Source organism: Solenopsis invicta, chromosome 14, assembly GCF_016802725.1.
Source record: "Solenopsis invicta isolate M01_SB chromosome 14, UNIL_Sinv_3.0, whole genome shotgun sequence".
Classification (NCBI taxonomy): domain Eukaryota; kingdom Metazoa; phylum Arthropoda; class Insecta; order Hymenoptera; family Formicidae; genus Solenopsis; species Solenopsis invicta.
In genome coordinates, this window is record NC_052677.1 from 5,218,357 (window position 1) to 5,240,588 (window position 22,232).

General features: G+C 34.6%; 1 protein-coding gene across 9 annotated transcripts in view; it reads left to right on the forward strand.

Annotated features, from left to right (window-relative positions):
• LOC105194433 (ankyrin repeat and LEM domain-containing protein 2 homolog) overlaps positions 1-22,232 on the forward strand; it is a 73,722-nt gene that overhangs the window by 28,609 nt on the left and 22,881 nt on the right. For 8 of the 9 annotated variants that reach the window (XM_039457280.1, XM_039457279.1, XM_039457278.1 and 5 more), the window contains 2 exons: positions 6,008-6,319; positions 12,157-12,309. In XM_039457280.1, coding sequence (XP_039313214.1) covers positions 6,008-6,319; positions 12,157-12,309 — 465 coding nt within the window. The remainder of the gene's footprint in view (positions 1-6,007; positions 6,320-12,156; positions 12,310-22,232) is intronic. The other variant, XM_039457286.1, reaches the window with a different exon arrangement.

The window sequence follows — 22,232 nt, forward strand, 5'->3', positions numbered from 1 at the left end:
ATCTTCAGCACAATATATACAGAATCTCATCATCATCAGTCAGCAAAAAGCGGGAGGACGTTGCGTCACCGGCGGTTTGCCAAATTCGCAGTGGCATCTTCCCCGTGACCGTGTCTAAGGAAATGACACTTCTCTATCCAATAATTGAACGTTTTTTTAACAAAGATAATATTTAAATTGGTTATATTTGCTTGACTTACCCATTTTTGACTGATGAGGACAACTGAAGCCTTGGATAAGATTTCGTCTTGTAAAAATAATTACGATTTTCTTGTCACAGTATACACTCAACGACAGAACGTGCTCACTATCACAAGTCAGAATGTATACTGACTGTGTGTTTGATTTCAAAAGTCTTGTTTCAACTTTACACGCAAAGACAAGCAGACGGGAATATACAGATCAAAATAAATACATAAATACGGGTTATAAGATAATATAAGAAAATAAAAGAGTTGTTCACAGCTTGTTATATTGAATAAAAATAAATAACAAGAGTTTAATATTATAAATTATTAATTCTGTTACAATTTGTTAAATAATGAAAGATATGCATGATGTAAACAATCAGTATCTGTTTGCAAATTAAGGTTGTTATTTTGTAATTGTATGTGTAACATTTTTGATGTTAACCGCCTGCCCAAAAAACGCTCATTGTCTAGAATTTTTATGTTCTCCCAATCAAAGTCATGGTTAAAATTGAATCTGTGTTTGGTGATTACGGAGTGATTTGGTATTTCACTTAATATGGTTACGATGTTCAGTGATTCTTGTTTTTAATTTTTGGCCCGTTCTACATATGACGCATCGGAATTCTTACACATAATCTTATAAACTACATTTTTCTTATGGTTGTTTGGGAGAACATCTTTCTGCACTTTAATAAGTCTGCTGGTTGAAAGAACAGTTAATAGGAAGGTTTATATGGCGGTTAATAGGAAGGTTTATATGGTGCGCTACAGTATGCTTCGAATATGGCCAATTTTCACAAATTTATTACTCCGAAACTAAAGCCTATTTGATCAAACGCTGGGAGACGTAAACTTTTTTTTTTATTTCCAGAATAATTAAAATATTAGGGTCGAAATTCCAGGGTGAATCACCTGGTCCTCCCCATGTTAGTCAGTTCTAACGTGTTGTTTAAAGTAGAATAAATTGCATATTATTTTCATTTATTGTAAAAAAGTGACGATTTAGTTTTAACATATTGATTAAAACAAAATAAATTACATATTATTTTCTATTATATTAAAAAAAGTGTTTATTCAATTCTAACTTTTTACGCTCCTGATTTCGTATAATATGAGATTTCTATAACGCGGAACGCATCTTGCGTTATAGGAGGTCCTACTGTTTTGACTTTTTGCATTATCGTTTTGTTTACATCGCAGTGCTTATCATCATCACGTGATTATGCAACCATCATGGACAAAACTCATAAGTATAAAATTCTTTAAAACGAAAAATATTGACAAGGTTAATGAGAGTCAGCGCTGTTATCGGTGCGCACAAGAAAAGTTTATTCTATATGTCAATTACAAACAAAATGAACGTTTTGACTCTTTTTGGAGTCATTATCAACATAATACAAGATTCGACTAATATAATAATTGTCCGGCCATCGTCGTTCCGGTATTCAGCTGAGTCACTCACGATTTGCACAAGCCGTGGTGTAGCTTTTCTACCGTGTATGATAGAGGAGATGGCAAGCTCTCTCTATAACTATATGCGAAATTCTGCATAAAATCTAAAATGATTGACAAGATTATTTAAAGCAGTGATTCACCACCAGATCACGACGAAGACCACCAAAGCCATGGATAAAAAATTGTGGCAATTTGCAGTCACTATACGAGTACGTTTTCAATTGCTGTGATTCGGTGTTTAAAACAGCGCTGCACACAAGTGACTGAGCGTTAACCGTAGATATATGAAACATTGAAAAGTCAAATAAAGAGAATATATATAGTCAATATTCAAGCGGCGGGGGGGGGGGACTAAAGCAGACAAATAATCTCCGCCGTTGAGAAATACACAGATTACATGAAGAGAATAAAGTTATTAGTTAGATAATAAAATAAGTTAAATAAATTAGGACAGTGACAATTAAAAAGAAATTGATATAAATAAATTTTTTCAATATGAGACCCCTGCAGTCCGTCCCAAGATTCGTTCAAAATCAAAATATTAAATAAACAAATTGTATAAGTTAGGTCGATATAAAAATACAGGAATCGAATCACATGACACAACTACAAGATTCATAATTTTTTAAGCATGATGCAAGCATTCAATGTCTGATTGTAGATTCAGACTATTCTTTTGCATCTGGATATGAAGCATTTCAGACATTAAGCCTGCCCAAATATCTCTCTGAATCCAAGATTTGAACATTATTCCAATCGAATTCGTGATTACAATTAATTCTGTGTTCTGTGATTACTGAGTGAGACGTGTTATTCCGATTGATGTTATTACGGTGTTCCGTTGTTCATATTTTCAGTCTTTTGCCTGTCTAGCCAACGTACGATGCATCACAGTCTTTACATACAATTTTGTATACAACAAATTTTCTTCGAATTTGACGGGATAGCGTCTTTCTGTACTCTAACAATTCTGTCCAATTTATTGAGACTGAAAAACGCCAATTTTACATTTAAATTCTTAGTGATGGAAGCGAATTTATCCGAAATGTGCGGTACGTAAGGTAAAACAAACCATGGAGTTTTTTCTTCAGTAATGCCATCAATCGTGTATATGTCAGTCTGTTTGAGTGTCTGTAAATAAACGCTTTCAAACGAGCATTGACCGTCTCAAAAATAAATTGAACAGGATAGTCATTGTTTAAAAGGACACTAATAATGAGCTCAATGTTTTTTTTTGTGAAACAGTGTGTCAGATAACAAAATCGCCCTGTCAACCATTGCCATAATTGTCCCTCTTTTCTGAGATTGGGTGTGCAGACAAAAAATTGAGGTATCTGCCCGAAAAAGTGGGTTTGTGATACCAGTCAAATTCCAAACCGTGATTTTTCTTAATTATAGTAATGTCCATAAAATTCTTTGGTTCCTAAATAGGAGTACTCGACATTTCAATTAATTTTTTATTTTTTAGCGTTTAATATAAAGTTTGATTTTGTACACTGATAATAATTTGAAGTAGAGTTAAAACATGTATAATTTTAAAACAAATATATATGATTTATTGAATTTGAGGAAAGTATATAAAATCACACAAATAATACAAACACGAAAATCTATCTGCGGCCGTAGAAGGCATTCTTGTTTAAGTTGTGTTGTTACAGTAATGGTCAAATATCTCTCTACTTTAAATATATTTAAGTAAAAGATTCTCGAGATTTAACAAAATTAGGTATTAAGCTAATGAGAGTCCAGCGTGATTCATGTTGCGCAAAACAGATTCATCCATCATAGCCAAAAATTTTATTCAATACATAGGCTGCTCTGTAAGTTTTGCGATTTAGCAACACTGGTGTTGTTAGGTAAAATCTAACCTTATCATCAAAAAGTTTGACAGTTTGGAAGATTTTTTTACTCGAAACGTTTTGTCGTACGGAGACTACTTGTATTGTTTACAATGACTTGAAAATTTTGTTTCATTGTCAGTGAAAAAATGGAATTAACACGAGAACACTTTCGTGCGATGATTTTTTACGACTTTCGACGTGGATTATCGAGACAAGAGTGCATCGATCAACTAGCTTCCACTTTTGGCAATGACGCACCACACAAGGCCACTATTTGTCGCTGGTTTAATGAATTCAATCGTGGTCATAGTTTGCTTACCGTCGAACCTCGCGAAGGTCATCTAAAATCAGCTGCTGTGCCAGAAAACATCTATGCTGTACGTGAACTGATAATGCAAGATCGACATGTGACATACCGTGAGATCAAGCATCCCTGGGTGTTGGTATGAATTGCATACAAACGATATTGCATGAACATTTGGCCGTAAAAGAAATTTGTTTACGTTGGATCCCGCATAATTTGACAATTGCTCAAAAAAAGGATCGTGTAAATTGGTGCAAAAAAAATGCTGGAGAAATTCGATCGAGGTGCGTCAAATGCCATGTATAATCTTTACACAGGTGACAAGTCATGGATCTATGCATATGAGCCTGAAACTAAAGCATTTGACTGTGTGGGTCTTTCAAAATGAATCCAATCCAACAAAAGTTGTTTGCGCTTGAAGCACTTTGAAACAAATGATTGCTTGTATTTTTTTTTCTCCTAGAAAAACTGGTCAAGTGGCAACAGTACCTTTAGAGAAACGTAGAACGATTAATTCTGAGTGGTACACAACCATTTGTTTGTCAAAAGTCTTCGACCAAATAAAGAAAAGCGACGAATCATTCTTCACCATAACAATGCGAGCTCTCACACATTGGCTCAAACAACCACCTATTTGACCGGTGAAAACATCGAATCAATGGATCATCCACCCTATTGTTTTGATTTGACAATGGCTTTTTTTTGTTCCCGAACATCAAGAATAAACTGCGTGGTCAACGATTTTTGACGCTAGAAGAAGCGTTTAAAACACATGTTTTGGAGGTACCATTTTTGAAGTAGCATAGATGCTATAATAAATGGTTTGAGCGAATGCAGAAGTGTATTGATTATCATGGAGAACACTTTGGAAAACAATAAAGCCATTTTTAATGACAAATTACCGTGTTTTTTTTACTAGTCGCAAAACTTACGGAGCAATTCTTATACATTTGAACATTTTGACTCAACTTTGAAGTCATCATCAGCGTGTCAACATAAATTCAAGTAACAAGTTTAATTGAAATTATCTGGCTATCGTCAGTCTTATCTGCGGACGAGTCACGGTTTGCCAAATCCAAAACTTTTACCGTGTATATTGTCAAAAGAGATGGTTTGATCTCCCTATAAATATGTAACGTTGTTCTACATAAATTACAACTGAAGAATTAATTTGAAGAAATCATCAAGTGACTCACCCAAGAGGCCGACAAAGATCAGCAAAGCAATGAATAACGTAACTCTTTGAAGCATTTTTAATCCATGTGTATAAGCAAAATTAAGATTTCACTTTGTTATAACCTGATATTTCTAACCTGATATTTCTAACAGTGCTGCTTTTAAGTGATTGAACCCGATTGATTATATTATTACAAATACAGATAATAAAACAAGTCAAAATAGCAAGGGAGATCAAATCATCTCCTTTGACAATATACATGGTAGAAAAGTTGCACTGGATTTGGCAAACCGTTTGTGACTCGACCGCACATCAAATTGACGATGGGCAGATAATTTCAATTGAACTTGTTACTTAAATTTATCAATTATTTATGTTACAAGCTGATGGTGACTCTATAGTTGAGTCAAAACGTTCAAATATTTGGAATAAAATTTTTATCTATAACGGATAAATTTGTTTTGCGCAATACGAACCGCGCTGGACTTTTTTTAGTCTTATACCTAATTTTAGTATATAATTTTTTAATCTTGAAATGCGAAATGCAATTTTAAATGTATGCTAATTAAATCTCTGCGCTCCAACAGCAGCGACTCATTCTTATTTGCCCACTTTATTTGTTAATTTTTTTTTTAATTTTGAGAGTTTGTATACTTCATCGAATTTATATACACATTACATCACACATTAAATTCAGTTACATTATTTGAAAATCACATTCAAGAGAGCTAGACTAAAGTTAAAAAATTAATATCTAATACGATTTTCAAAAATACATAAAGAATATACATCTGTAAAAATTTTTGTTACCTGCAAAACTGAAATTTAACTTTTATAAAAATGCAGTAAACACTAATAAACATTTTACAATAATTATTTTAGATAGATGGTAACGAAGTAATTTTAACAGTTGCTCTTAGAATTTAATGGATTATACGAATATTATGTATAATACCTCACCATCCATCTATCTTATAATCCTCTTCTCCCCTCTATATATTTTCTTGTAGAAATTGAATATGTAATTTTTTTTTTATAGATGGGTTCTCGATACAACGCTTTACATATAGCAGCGAAAGAAGGCCACCCAGAAATGTGTGAACTTATACTGAATACCGTTGGAGATCCCAAATTTATGTTGTGGCATTATGGGGAGGATAAATGTAAAACTTACGTAAATCCCACACAGATTATGCAGGATTTATACTTAAATACACCAGATAAAGGACTTAATGAGACCCCGTTACATTTTGCTGTTAAACATGGCTTTAAAGATGTTGTTCGGGTTCTTGTCTCTTATTCACAATGTATCAAAACTTTGCCAAATAAGCATCAGCAGCTGCCTAAAGATGTATGTTTTGAAAAAATTCTTTGTTTAATGTTTTTTAATTATAATACGAATTTTATTTAAATTTTCTTGTCGTGCAAGCTAATAGAGTGCACAAATAGAGAGAAAGAACGAGAGAGAGAGAGAGAGAGAGAGAGAGAGAGAGAGAGTGTGTGTGTGTGTGTGTGTGTGTGTGTGTGCGCGTGCGTGCGTGTGTGTACGTACTTTTAAAAAGGATTTTAATAGAAAAAGTATATAAAAGGTATTCAGCAACAAATAGGAGAAAATTTAAAAAGTGATTCTAGATTTGGAGTCGATTGCGTATTACACAACTTTGATGAAAATGACAAAAATGAGTAAATTAACTATATAACATTATACTAATATTAATTATTTTATTGATTAACATTTAGTGAATTTACACACTTTTATAATTTTTATTTAAATTAATGTGACACACAATCGATTCCTAGGGTGCGTTAGGATTCTTCATCCGTACTTCCCGCTATTCAATCATCGGATTTCGGCTCTCCTAAGTAACTGCATGATATTTAAATTCTTGTTTAGAATTACTCAAAAAGCTTTAATTCATTCAAAACCCACTTAATTTCTGGAGCTAAGTGGGTTTTAGACAGAGTCGGATAATTACGAAGAATTTGAACCTATCTAGGTTACATCTTTTTTTCTCATTAAATGTACAAATTGTTTGCTGAATTGTGAATCTCATGCGAACAATATTAAAGATTAGATGTTTTCAAGAAATTACGGTTAATATATTATCAAAGTTTAATTAGTGAAACTTAAAACTAATTAAAATTAGGGAACAATGAGCTCAAGAGCCACGCAGGATATCAGACGCAAATAAATAAATCAATGCATAATTTCAATGTCAGGCAAACCAGAGCGGACAAGGGTAACATAATAGTTGCCCTTGACAAGAATGATTACATCTTGAAGATGGAAGTCATGTTCTCTGACGAATCTACTTACGTTAAATTATCAAAAGATCCGATACTAAAACTGACCAAAGAAGCGCGTTCTCTCCTCTTCAATTGGAAAGAAAAAGGTTTTATTGAACAACATATATATATATATATATACCGCCAAACCGCCTTTCCGCTCCCCCCTCGGACCGTCCACCGTTCCGGGCTGTCCGGCCGAACAACCGCCGGACAGCGAAAACACGGCGCGTAGCGCCCATAAGAAATACGAACACCGGCGTAGCGCGCGTTGACGCATCCGCGCGTCAGATCTCCGCGACAGATCTCCGCGCGCACGCGCTTGACCGGAGTGGCGACCGCTGGACCGATCTCGAGCGGCGGGGAGTCCCCCACGGATTCCGTACCGTTCCGTACCCCCGCACCGTCCCTGCCCTTGAGATTCGGGTATATAAGCACCGCCGCTCCGAGAGTCGAGTCTCTCTTCTTCTCCGTCCGATCTCCCGTCCGCAGAAGAAAGCCTATCCCGAGTGCTCACACGGAGTTAAGCGCCTTAGCTTCCGTCAAGCGATCTTGACACGAGCCATCCGCCTTCCTAGACCGCCGGTTCACGGGCTCAAGTCCATCTTGGGCTCCACCAGGAGATCCTGGTAGTCGGCACTTTCCGATCCGCCGTCCCGTCTCGGTATCGACTCACGACTTGGGATGTGGAGTTCCGCGCCTCTACCAAGAGATCTTAGCGTGAGCCGATTACCACCGCCGAACATCGCGGTATTAACCGCAGCGCGCCGCGACAGAGTACAGCTGTACCGCGCGCGCATCGTCTACGGCCGCGGCCTTCGGCAAGGCCACGGTACCCGCGCGTCAACAAGGATTCCGAGTTCCGAGAATCTCGGCTCGGAATTCCGCGAACTTGTAAATAGACACCGTGTACGATACCGCGTTTAAAATCCGATCGTTCCGAATATCGCGTGTAAATACCGTTCGTCCGTCCGGGCGTTCTGGTTTCCGTCTGACCGTCCGCGCGTAATTTCTAAGTTTTGTTACGTCCGTCCGAGCGTCACCGTCATCCGTCTGTCCGCGCGTCGTGGCTAAAAACGCCACGCTATTATTTTGTACAAAACGCTACGCGAAATAAAGATTCGCTGTTTTCTTTCCAACCAAAACAGTCTAGTTCTCTTGGCGACCTCAATCCGCCGAACTCACGCCGCCCCGTGCGCGGAAAAAGACAGGTTGTTACATATATATAGGAGCATATTAAAAACGGACGGCGTCTTGCCGAGAGCCTATAGTTTGTCAAAGATCTATAAACCTAATAATCCTTTACGAATTATAATTTTTTCCATAAATAGTCCTTTACACTCTCTGACTTATTTCTTACATAACATAATTTACAACAGTATACCAGAAGCGAATAGTTTTGTTAAAAATAGTTTCCATTTAGTTAATAAACTTAATGGCTTTTTCTTGGAATCACGTCTTAGTGTCATTGGACGTCGTGTCTTTTCACCAATGTTCCAAAAGACTTAGCGGTGGAAAACGTCACGACTAGATGAGATTTGATTTAAAAAAATACTACTATCCCGGTCAATGAATTTCTCAAAACTTTGAATTTAATAATAGATTCTACGTATTTTTAAATTCAATAATTTTTGCTACAAACAGATCTTTGGTTTGCCGATGGGATCACCGTTGTCTCCTATTTTAGCAGATTTGGTCATGCAGGATTTGGAGTGCAAGGTGTTAAAACTTTTTTCTTTTCACCTACCTTTTTACTGTAGATATGTAGATGACATTATATTAGCAGCCTCGGCTAACTCGTTATCGGGCATCCTTGACATGTTTAATTCCATGCATGACCGTTTACAATTTATTATGGAGAGAGAGATCGAGGGAAAAATTAATTTTCTTGATATTATGCTTGTAAAGGTGAATAATAAGATTATTTTCTATCAATACCGCAAATCAACTTTCTCAGGAAGATACTTAAATTTTTTCTCACACCATCTCTTGTGTCATAAAAAGAGTGTTATTTTTGGTATGGTTGACAAATCACTTTTATTATCACATCCTCAATTTCATCGTAAGAACTTCATATTTTTAGTTAATATTTTATTGGAAAATAGTTATCCTTTAAATTTGATCTTTTCCATGATAAATTTCAGACTCAAACACTTTTTTTATAAAGATGACACTGCGTTGAGGATAAACGTGTGATTTTTTACGATCCCTTACATTGAGTCGGTATCAGATAACTTTTCGTCTTTCTCATGTAAGTTTGACTGTAGTGTTGCGTTTACGATCTCTTCTAAACTGAATAAATTTATAACTACTGGCAAAGACCATATAGAGCATCTTTCTTGTAATGACGTGGTCTATAAAATTAGTTGTAAAGACTGCGATTCTTACGTGGGACAGACGAAACGCCAATTAAAAACAAGAGTCAGCGAACACAAAGCAGATATTAGGAAAGCCAGTTCTCTTTCAGTTATTTTGTTACACCGCATTGGAGAAAATCAAGAATTTGTTTGGGAAAACGTGGAAATTTTAGACAAAAAGCCATCTTTTGTTAAAAGATCTATATCCGAGATGTTACACATCAAAAATCAATTGTATGGACTCAATAAACAAAGCGATACTGAACTCCTCTCGGATGCGTATCTTCCTATCCTCGATCGTATTCTCCCTTCTTAGGTTTGTCATCCCTTCTCTTTCTATGCCTTTCGTTCGGACCACCGAGGCTATCTCGTTTTGGTCCTTATTATTTGTACCTATTCTCACCGAGATGTAACATCCCATCTCAAGGCTGTGACACAAGTTTTAGTGCTTAGAGGTAACTTGTATATAATTTTTGCTTCTATTTATTTTCTTTTTTTTTTATTTTGCATAATTTTTATAGTGTGTTTTTTGCAATTTTATTTCTTATGACAGCTTTCATATTTATTTTTATTTTTATTTATTGTCCGTTTATATCTTTTAACTATTTAATTTATATTGTTGTCTGTTACAAGTTTTAAAGTCATCATTTTAATATTATTTTTATTTATTTATTTATTTATTTATTTGTTAGCAACCAATTTATGTGGTTTTACGAAGCTCTTGTCTCTGCACACTCTCTGTGAGGTCGTTTATAATGTTATTATGCTAAGACGTTGAAATAAGATGTACACCGCGGTTTTGCACAATCTCTATTTATTCGGTAACTTGTTTTCAAATTTTTTTATTTTTGATCTTTATTTGTTTATTTTGACAAATTCATATCTTAATTAGTGCGATTAATTTGTTTTTATAGACTTGTAATATCTGTACTGAAGAAGATCGTCATTAAAGGTCGAAACGTATGCCTGATATTGGAGTGATGCGTTGATATATTTATTTGCGTTTGAAATCCTGCGTGGCTCTTGAGCTCATTGTTCCCTAACTTTAATTTATTTATAAGAGCCTTAACCTTTGTTTTATTTTGTTTGTTAAAACTAATTGTTCCTAATCCAATTCGTAAATATTTTTATTTTTTAATTTTATTGTATTTTAATCTACTCTAATGCTCATTCTGGGCACCGTTGAAACATCGTCATTTTTATTTATTTTTTTTTTTCAATGTATTAACACATTCTATAGAGAAAAATATGTTTAAATGTTTCTATAGAGAAAACGTGTTTCAGAAAAAAATTCAAGATTTTTTTTGATGAAGTAATTTACAATATTGATGCTTGGAAATTGCAAAAATTTATAAAAAAACGTCACTTATGCGAACATTTAAATTACTATATTGTCGAAACTGTTAGTCGTAAAAAAATGCAAGAGATTGATTTTGAAGATCGTGATTTGATTTATAAACAAGTTATTTTTAATTTATTTTACGAGTATATAAATAAACTAATATTTTTTATTTGTTTATATATTTTATTAATATTTTTTATTATTAACTCACTAATTTAAAAATTTTTTAAAAATAAATTTATATTTATACTTTAATTATGAAGTTTTGAAAATTTTACAATAGAACTCAAATGGACTGTATAGTTAAAAAATTCTATTGTATAATGGCGCAATTCCGTACGTGACTATACAATTTACGATTGCTGCAAAGAATATCACTACATGTCTCAGTAGTCGAATAGGCTAAGATATTTGTCCTGGAAAATTTAGAGGACCCAGTTTTGATCCCTGATTGAGATATTTTTTACAACAAAATCTTTACAGTTTTTATGGGGAAAGTTTTTTCACATTTAGATGTTTGTTAGCATCAATTATTATCTTATTTTTTACACAAAATTTAATTTGCTACAAAATTGATTGATGCGTCTTTTTTAATATATCTACAATAATATTACTTGCTGTAATGAAATTTGATATATTTTCTTAATTTTTTAATATAATTGCATTATAAAAATAAAAATTGAATGGTAAAGATTTAATGAACAAAATTATGTAACCGGAATATAAATAGGGCATTACACCAATATCACTGAATAATTACCAATAAATAAATTTTAAGAAAAATTTTAAAAAGATTAAAGTATAAAAACATTAAAAAGATTAAAATAATAAATTGCATATTAATTGATATTTTTAAATTTAATTTCATATAGACTTGAAAATATTTTTTAAATATCTTTAAATATCTAAAATTCTTTAAAAAATAAATAATTTTAAATATTTTTTTATTTAAAAATGATAATTATTGTATTTACTTGTTCATTAACTGATGCAGTTACTCTGAATACTGAATTATGTTTACATGTTTTTTGTGATATTTAGTGCGTTTAATAGTTTAACATTTATCTCACTCTGCATTATTGATGCGCATTTTATATTAATAGAACATTTTTTTTACTTTATTCTAGCTCTCCATGTATCTTTGTTACGAAGATTATCTTTTACAAAAGCAGCTTTATACATATGTAATATTATTGATTTTAGATAATATGTGCCAGAAGATGTCAGGAAAATAAAGCTCTAAAGCGTGAGATACTTATGCTGCTAGAAGATCAATTCTATGTACCTGTATTAAGAACGGAAGGCAATGCGTGTCCCCCTATCATTGGAGAACCATTCTCGCCGACTAGTCCGCTTGTAAGTATATGAGCTCAATAGCTATAGTTAACATTATATATGCTATAGATTTTCAGTACTATTAATGTGTATTGAAACAGCTAGGTTTGCATATACAAAATATCGAAGACAACGTGGATATATTATTAATTTTCTAGAAAATAGAATTTTTATTAAGAATAACAATCAATTATGCTATCAGTTTGGTAGATTCAAAATAAAATGGCAAAGCAATAAGAGCGAGACAAACCATGCAAGATTATGGTGCTATTGATTTATAAAATTTATATTTTACATAAATTCATATCACAAACGTTTCAATTTTTCACGAAATCATTATTAGTGCGTGCAGAATGATGTACAGTAAGAAATTGAGGATCCATGTTTTTTTACATCAATTTCTTCCCGTAGATATTGTATCTTATCTTGCTAACGGTGTAAAATTTTCCAGACATAATGTAAGATTCTAACTGATTTCTTAATAAATATTTACAAAATAATAAATATTTACAAAAGTTAAAGGTGGCTAAAAACTTATGTAAAAAGTTCAATGTTAAAACACTGACGTTATACAATACATAAATATAAAAACTTAATATAATTCTGAAGACGAATAACCCGAATTCTAAAATAATTACAAGTAATAATTAAAACGCGCAGTAAGTCGAACCATAATGTGTATAAAATTACTTTATTCTGGAAGGTGTATAACCTCTGTGAAGTTGGCTCCACTTTTTTAAAATTTGAAAAAAATAAGCACAGTTTTGGTTGCCCCCCGAAAAGTTTTAGAGTTCTCGATTGATTAAAAAAAGTTTCATCGATTAAAACGATAAAACACAATTTGAGAAAACGAGGGGGGGGGGGGAGGCAACTTCACAATTCTCCAACTTTAAAAAGTTATAACTTCTCTGTTTTCAATTTTAGCACATTTTTTCACTAAAGATAATTGATAGAACTTTTTGGGAGGTTATCAGAACTTTAACGAAATTGCAGAAATTCTAAAAAAAAAATAATTTTTATTTATTATTTTTTGGAAATATGTTCTGCTACGAGTTCTGGCAGTTCCTCAAAAAGTCGAAATTCGCAAAAAAATTTTCAACCAACAGGACTTGGAAAATTTTCAATCTTCAATATTTAAAGCGCTAGATTGTTTTTATTTTTGACTTTAGCATTTCGATTATTAAAGATAATCGTTAGAACTCTTCGAGGACTACCAGAACTCCGAACAAATTGTCGAAATTCGCGAAAAAATTTCCGACCAACATGGACTTACAAGGAAAGTTACGGATGTGTCCGCCTCAGATTTAAACGAGCTTTTAATACGTAGTACAGATCAAAATAAGGGACACGTAATTTTTTATACATGCCCAATCTCACTTTTAGGGGGTGTAATACCTCTTTAAAGAAAATTAGATTTTTTCTTCCGAAGCCTTTATTGTTGAAACTATGAGAGATAGAAAAACATGTTTTCATTAAAAGTTAAATGGCTTGTGGAGTACTTTATAAACATGATAAAATTTTTTTATTTTTTTATACTTTTCCTACCACGTTTTTTTTAAATTTTTATTTATCTTTATAAGCAAAATAAAGCTTATTTTATTACAAATTCAACGATGTATGGATAAAGTTCTGTTTTGACATTTTCCAAAAATAATTAAAAACGTATCTACACGCCGATAGCCCGTCCATTCGCTACGGAAGTATCCTTCTCCGATTTTGACGAGCCTTTAATATGTTGTAGTACAAATAAAAATAAGGAATTTTTTTATACGTGCCCAGTCTCAATTTTAGGCGGTGTAACATTCTTTTGAAGGAAATTAGTTTTTTTTTATTTGAAGCATCAAAACTAGCGTCAAAACTTTATGAGACAGAAAAATGTGTTCTAATTGAAAGATTTTGCTTATAAAAAAATAAAAATTTCGAAAAAAAAAAACAAGTAAGTGGTGAGAAAAAATATTTAAAAAAATTTGTGTAATGTTTTTATCACTGTTATAAAGTAGTCTTCGAGCCATTTAGCTTTTAATTAGAACTTTTCTAATAGAATTAGAGTTTTTCTCTATCTCTTATATAATAGTTTCGACGATATACGCTTCGAAAGAAAAAAACCGATTTTTTTTAAAGGGTTGTTATACCCCTAAAAATATATTAGGGCACGTAGAAAAAACTACGTGTCTCTTATTTTGATCTGTACTACAACGCTATTAAACGCTCGTCACAATTGAAGGGGGATACTTCCATAGTACACGACGGGTACACGTACCATGAGTCATGGGGTTTTCAATTATTTTTGGAAAATGGAAAGGTCGCATTATAACTTTGTAATATACCATTGGATTTGTAATAAAATAAGCTTTATTTTGCTTATAAAGAGAAATAAAAATTTTGAAAAAAATAGGTAAGTGGTGGGGAAAAGAGTAAAAAAATTAAAAAAATTTTCTTTGCTGTTATGAAGTACTCTTCGAGCCATTCAACTTTTATTTAGAACATTTTTCTCTATCTCTTATACACTTGTCAACAAAAAATAGGGAACACTTCCCAGACACCAAAAATTAGGCTATTTTTTAATGTTTATAGCTCGGCGAAAAATCATCGCAGATAAAAAATAAAAAAGCATTTTGAAGCTTGAACTTTAACTGAATTGACAGATTTTTGGATTTTTTTACTTTCTTGTTTTATGCGGTAACAAAGCACAACTTGTTTTATTTCTTAAAATTTTGTATTTTTGACACTTTGCATCTTGACAAAAGAATTTTTTCAAACAATTCAAACAAAACTTTATTACAACATTTTGCCTACAAAATACTTTTAAAAAAATTTTTTTACGATTTTTTTTAACCGAGTTATGCAACTTTGAAGGTAAACCTGCATTTTTTAAACATGATGTCTGTACTTTGTGAAAAATTATTGTAGACAGAAAATGAAAAAAGCATTTTAAAGCTCGAAGTTTCAGCTTTAACATGCTATCAATGATTTTCAAAAATTTTCTCAATTTCTCAGTGCTATGCTCCAAAAAGGTACACTGTTTTTTGTTTAAAATTACGTATTTTTGATAGCCTGTAGCACAATGAAAAAGTTTTTCTTGGCAAATGCAATGCAAATGCTATAAAGTATGACATTTTCTCTACAAAATGATTTTTTTTTTAATTTTTCATGGGTTTTTTTTACAAAATTACAAGACTTTGAAGAAACACATTTTTTACAGTACATTTCTTTGAAAACTTTGCGTGCGTGCGTGCGTGCGTGCGTGCGTGCATGTCACAGTAGAAATTTTTGCGTAACGAACTATAGGGTCTTTATCTCTACTGACACACACACACGCATAAACATACACAACACACGTATACGCATGATGTAGAGGTGTACAAAACTCCGCCCGGCAACCTCCACGTAGTGAACAGTGGGTAATGCTAATATCGGCGGTAAACGTTAGTTTTCAGAAAAATGTATTGTAAAAAATGTGTTTCTTTGAAATCTTGTAACTCGGTCAAAAAAAATTGTAGAAAAAGTTTAAAAAAAGTATTTTGTAGTGAAAATATTATTTTTGTCACTTGCATTGCGTTTGTCGAGAAAAAATTTTTATTGAGTTACAGACTGTCAAAAATACGTAATTTTAAAGAAAAAACACTGTATTTTTTTGGGGGCATAGCACTAAGAAATAGAGAAAATTTTTGATAACCGTTGATAACATGTTAAAGCTGAAACTTCTTTAAAATGCTTTTTTCATTTTCTGTCTATGATGATTTTTCACGAAGTACGGATATCAATTGTAAAAAATGCAAATTTAGCTTCAAAGTTGTATAACTCGGTCAAAAAAAATTGTAAAAAAATTTAAAAAAAGCATTTTGTAAGCAAAATGTTGTAATTTATGAAGCTTTCTTTGAATTGTTGAAAAAAATTTTTTTGTCGAGTTGCAAACTGTCAAAAATACAAAATTTTAAGAAACAAAACAAGATGTGCTTTTTTACTGCATAAAACAAGGAAGATAAAAAACTTTAAAAATCTGTTAATTAAGCGTCAAAGTTAAAATTTCAAGCTTCAAAATGCTTTTTTTATTTTTTATTTGCGATGACTTTTTCCCGAGCTATAGTCATTTAAAAATAGTCTAATTTTTTGTGCTTGGGAAATGTTCCCTATTTTTTGTTGATAAATGTAGTTTCGACAATACACGCTTCAAAAAAAAAATTATTTTTTTTAAAGAGGTGTTTCACCTCCTAAAATTGAGATTGGACACGTATAAAAAAATACGTGTCCCTCATTTTTATGTGTACTTCAACATATTAAAAGCTTGTTTAAATCTGAGGCGGATACTTCCATGACTTTCATTATAAGTCCACGTAGGTCGAAAATTTTTTTGCGAATTTTGACAATTTATTTGGAGTTCTGGTAGCCCCTCGAAGAGTTCTAACTTTTATCCTTCAGGATCAAAGCATTAAAATCGAAAACAAAAAAAGTTTTGGCGTTTTGTAATTTTTTAAGTCCATGTTGGTTGAAAATTTGCAAATTTCGGCAATTTGTTCAGAGTTTTGATAGTCCCCCCGAAGAGTTCTAACTATTATCCTTAAAGATCGAAGCGCCAAGATCGAAAACAAGAGAGTTCTGGCGCTTTGAATATTGAAGATTGGAAATTTTCCAAGTCTTGTTGGTCGAAAATTTTTTTGTGAATTTTGACTTTTTAGAGAACCAGATTTCGGAAAAAAAATTTTTTTTTTTTTTATAATTTTGTTGGAATTTCTGCAATTTTGTTAGAGTTCTGATAGCTCTCCAAAAAGTTCTATCGATTATCTTTAGTGAAAAAATGTGCTAAAGTTGAAAACGGAGACGTTATAACCCTTTGAATTTGAAGATTTGTGAAGTTAGCCCCACCGTTTTCTCAAATTGTTTTATTGCTTTAATTGACTGAACTCTTTTTTTTAATCGATCGAGAACTCTAGAACTCTTGGGGGGGGGGCGGGGGGCAACTAGAACTGTGCTTATTTTTTTCAAATTTTTAAAAAGTGGGGCTAACTTTACAGAGGTAGGTGTATAACTGCTTAACAACAGCAACAAGACAGTAACCGAAACAAATGATGGGATTGAAGAGATGATTGAAAGGAAATGGCAGTGAAAATCTTAGAATAAACCGGAGAAGGGAAAACTTAGGAGAGGGTTTAGGGTATCCTTAATCCTCCCATAGGGAGGTTTGCGTTCGGTAAGCGATTTGTATTGCTCTGCTTATTAAACCCATGTCGTTGTTTTTTTATAAAAATCAATTTGGAAATTGTTCTTTTCATAAAAAAGGTTCATTATCGAGAATCCTGATTTTATTCCATTTAAAATCATGATTTTTGTGTAAACTGTGCTTGGAAATCATTGACGGGGATCCAGACTTTTTATTGATATCCGAAATATGTTCTTTAATTTTCGTGTCTTTTTTTTCCTGATCTATGTAAGAGACTTCGTAATCCCAATTTAGTCGTTTTCGGAATTATGTTAGACTTGTAATTTCATATGAGGGTAAGTCACAAATTATTCGCACTTTTGCTAGAACATGTTTTTAAGTTTGTCATACTTTCGGGTAAACAGGCTTTGAGTTGGCACTACTGGGGTCCCGTGATCAAAGCTGGACCTTGATCGCGTCAATTTATTTACCGCTACGAGCGTGTAAATATGGCCGCTCCGTTAGAAGTTTGCACTAACTAGAAACAGAGCTGTGATACGATTTTTTTGGTTGGAAAGAATGAAAGGTACTGAAATTTATCGAAGGTTTTCAACACAATATGGTTTGCCAGTCTCAATTTTTGACCTTGCTGAACCTTTTCGTTGTGGTTGAAATTTGACGAGTATTCTACTCCCTCTTTGTATGTTGCATGCGTTTACTTTTAAATTTTTTGGTCCATTCATACACTTCTACATGGTAAAGCACTGTCCCCGTTTTGTGTTGAAAGCCTCCGATGAATTTCAGCACCTTCTACTTCTTCCGACCAAAGAAATAGTATGACAGGTCTTTGTTTTTCCTTGGTGCAAACTTCTAACAGAGCGGCCATATTTACACGCTCAAAGCGGTAAACAAACTGATGCAATCAAGGTCCAACTTTGATCACGGGACCCCAGTAGTGCCAACTAAAGCCTGCCTGCTGCGAACGCAGTGTGACAAACTAAACCCTTTGCACTCAAGCGGCGCCGCTGCGGCTGGTTTGATACTTCCACTTAACAAATTTTGTTGTATTTAATGTAAAAATAAATAAATTGATGAAATTTTATTATTTCTATACATTTGTCTGAGTATAAAATGATTTTAAAGTATCTGTAAAATATTTTCCTAATATAGTCGAAATTGTCTCTAGTTGCTGGTTTGCCCGAGCGGCCTCAAGTGCAAAGGGTTAAAATACATGTTCCAGCGAAAGTGTGGATAATTTGTGACTTACCTTTGTATTAAACGTTAGTGTTTTGTAAGGAACCGTTTTCTTGGATACCCTCCAGGGCCGATCATCATCCATCCGACCAAACACCCACCAGACAGCGAAATAGGCGCAATGCGTCAATAAACGATTCAAATTCGCGTGCGTAAACGTATGAACACATCCCGCGCGGCGACTATCTTGCCGCGTACGCGCCATCTCCGAATCTGAAACCAGTACGCGTCAACCACGTGCTCCGTTTGGAGCGACTGAACTTGAGCAACGGCGATGCTGACTCCGGACCGATTCGAAAGGACATCCCCAACGTTTCGAGATTTGGGTATAAAAGAGTTGAGATGAAGAGAAGCGAGTCTCTTCATCTCGGCCAGTTAGTAACTTCACTGACTAGTCTACCGAAGCAGCCTCCTGGGCAGTCTTGGGATAAAGCGTGTTTTGTCTCTACCGAGCGTTCTTGGCGACAGCCGCCTGCTTCTCATCTTGCTAATCAAGCGATTTTGACTGCCGGTTTTTCCTAAATTACACCCGATCTGATTACACCGGCCGACACAAATGGGATTAAGTGTCTTTGATTCCGCCAAGTGTTCTTGGCACAGTAGGTGCATCCCAGACAAGCATGTATATCGCACGGTGACCGATCAGCACGCGTTCGCAGATTAAAGCCCTATTGTGTCGCGACGCTCCCCCTCCCCCTGTCCGCGCGCCCGCCGGCCACGGAACGCGTCAGGTTTGTCGAGTGATCTCTATAGAGAGAAACGGCTCGCGCCGCACGTGCTATGCCTAAAATAGTATTCTACAGCTGATCGTCGCAACAATAGCTTGCGCCGCGTATTCATTGCTCTGGTGCCGCTGGAACGCAAACGCGAACGTCTATCGAGTCAAGACATTCATCGTCGATCCTTGATTAATTATCGTTCCTCCAACCCGCCCCTCTGGCGTTATTATGCGCCTTGCGGAATTATGCGAGCGCACTTCGATCGACATCTGTAAACTTACCGCGTATTATTTAAATTTATCGATGTCGCTCTGCAAGACATCACTCATCACTGTTAACACGGAATCGACCATTGTCAATTATTATAAAACATATCTTCGCGTTGTATTATATCTCATTTTCACATATACATGTAAACCATCGATGTTTTGAATCTTGAATAAAATTTGTTGTGTTATCTATTTAAAAAAACGTGTTTAATTTTCTTGGATTTCGATCGTGCCCTGGAATCCCGCCAAGCTACGCCCGTGCACGAAAAACATGGTTGTTACAGTTGAATATTGAGCTTTTTATACAAGTTTTTAGTTACGACTTCAATTTTTGAAAATAATTATTAGGAAATCAATTAGAATCTTATATTATATCTAGAAATTTTGACTTTTATTTTTGATGGTGATTTTGATGCAGAAGTGGATGGGATATTGAATTTGGAATAAAGGCAGTGAGCGAGTGAAAGAAGAGGAGAGAGTGAATTGTGCATGAGGTGGAGTAACAGGAGTGGAAAGGTGGAGTGCATAACGAGAGTGAATGTCGAAGGGCTAAAAGAGATAGAGTGATAGAAAGTGTGCGTTAGGTGAAAAGGTTAGAAAGAATGAAGAAGGCGAGTCGTGAAAAAGAGAGAGGGCAGGAAAGGCGAAGTCCCCACGAGCGGCCGCAGAGTGCGATAAGATAGAGAGGAGAATGCCGGAGAAAAATGACGAGAATGAGTCGAGTTGCATTTGCACGGGCATAGAACAGCGGACCATAGTAGAGCGGAAACAGTGCAATAGCAGTAGAAAGGATGGAAGGAGACAAGCTAGAGGAGAAGGAGAAGCAGGTATTGGAGGGTATAAAGGAAGGGAAAACGAGGGAGATGAAAAATAAGAGAGCATAGTGGAAGTGCGGGGGTGTTTAAATTATGAAAAAGGGAACTGATGGAAGGAATGAAGGAAGTTGGAAAGGGGGAAAGTGAAGAAAAAGAGCATTTGTTTAAAAAGAGTAAGATAACGCCGAGAACACCTCCGGAGGAGAGGGGAGAGAAAGGGAGGAAGAGCAGATATCGATGATGGGAGTGATGAAAGAGTGGATGGAGGACTATAATGGAAAATGGGAAAGGATGGAGGAGAGCCTAAAGAGTATTATGAGAGAGTTAGAAGGGATGAGGAAAAGGGAAGAGAAGTGGAGGAAAGAAAGGGATAGGATGGAGAAAAGGATAGAGGAACTGGAAATAAATAGGAGAAGGCGTTAAAGATAAAGAAGGGGGGAGGGGTTGAAGAACCTAGAAAAAGGAAAGAAAGCAATTTAGAGGGGAAAGAAAAGAAAAAGAAAAAAGGGGAAGGAACAGGGAAATGGAGGAGAGAATTAGGAAAGTTAAGAAGATGTGGGATAGAAGGGAGAGACAGAAAAAAAGAAGAAATATTGTAGTAAAGAGATACAAGGAGAAAGAAATAGATGAAAAGCAAAATAGGGGAGAATCTTTAAAAAAATAAGGACGGAAGTAGAGATAGAAGAGAAAAGGCTTGTTAAGATGGGTAGAGAAGAATGGGAGGAGAATAGCGATAGTGAGTTTGAAATCAGAGGAAGACTAAAAGGAGGTTATGAGGAAGAAGAAAAGGTTGGGGGGGGGGGATTTGGATTGAAGAGGATTTAACATGGAAGGAGAGACAGAACAGATGGAAATTAAAGGAAGTGGCTAGGGCGAAGAAGAGAAAGAGGGCGAGGATATTCTTAAGGAATAATAAAGTGATGATTGATGGAGAATGGTGGTTCTGAGATGAGGAGAAAGAGACGCTGAGAGATAGAATGGGTAAGAAGAGAGAGAGCAGAAAGGGAAAAAATTTAGGGAAAGGGAAAAATGGAGTAGACGGAAAAAGAAAAGGGGAAGAGAGGATAGTAGAAGAAACGAGATGGTGGAAAAACGACGGAGAGGAGAAGAGGAATGTTAGGGAAAGAGGACATCGGAGAGAGCGAATTAAAAATGAAGAAGTGGGAGCAACGATAATGGCGTTTTGTAATGTAGCAAAGATTGAGTGCAAGGATAGGGAATTTTGGAAGGGGATTAAGGAATGGGAAGTATTAGTGAAGACATGGTTAGAGAAAAAGGCACAGGATAGAGTAAGGGAATTTAAATGGAAGGTGCAAATAGCAAGAGGAAAAACAAAAAAAGCAGGGCAATTGGGGGAATGCTAGTGAAGAAGGGAATGAAGAAGAAATGATAGGGAGGGAACAAGAGGAATTAGAAGAGGGGGGAACAAGAGGAATTAGAAGGAAAAATGACAAGGATGATCAAAATAAGGAGGGAGAAGTGCAGAGTTATAGGGGTATATGTGACCTGAGATATGGAGGGAAAATGGGAGAAAATTAAAAATTGAGTGGAAGATAAGGGTAGAGTTAGGAAGATACTGGAAGGGGACTTTAATGCAAGGACGGAAGAGTTGGTGGGAAGAGAAGGACGAAAGGGAGAAAAAGAAAGGAAGAAATGGAAAGACAAGAAGATAAATAAGGAGGAAAGATTTTTAGTAGAGAGATTTGAAGAGATAGGTTGGTACATATTTAATGGATGCGGCAAAGGAGAC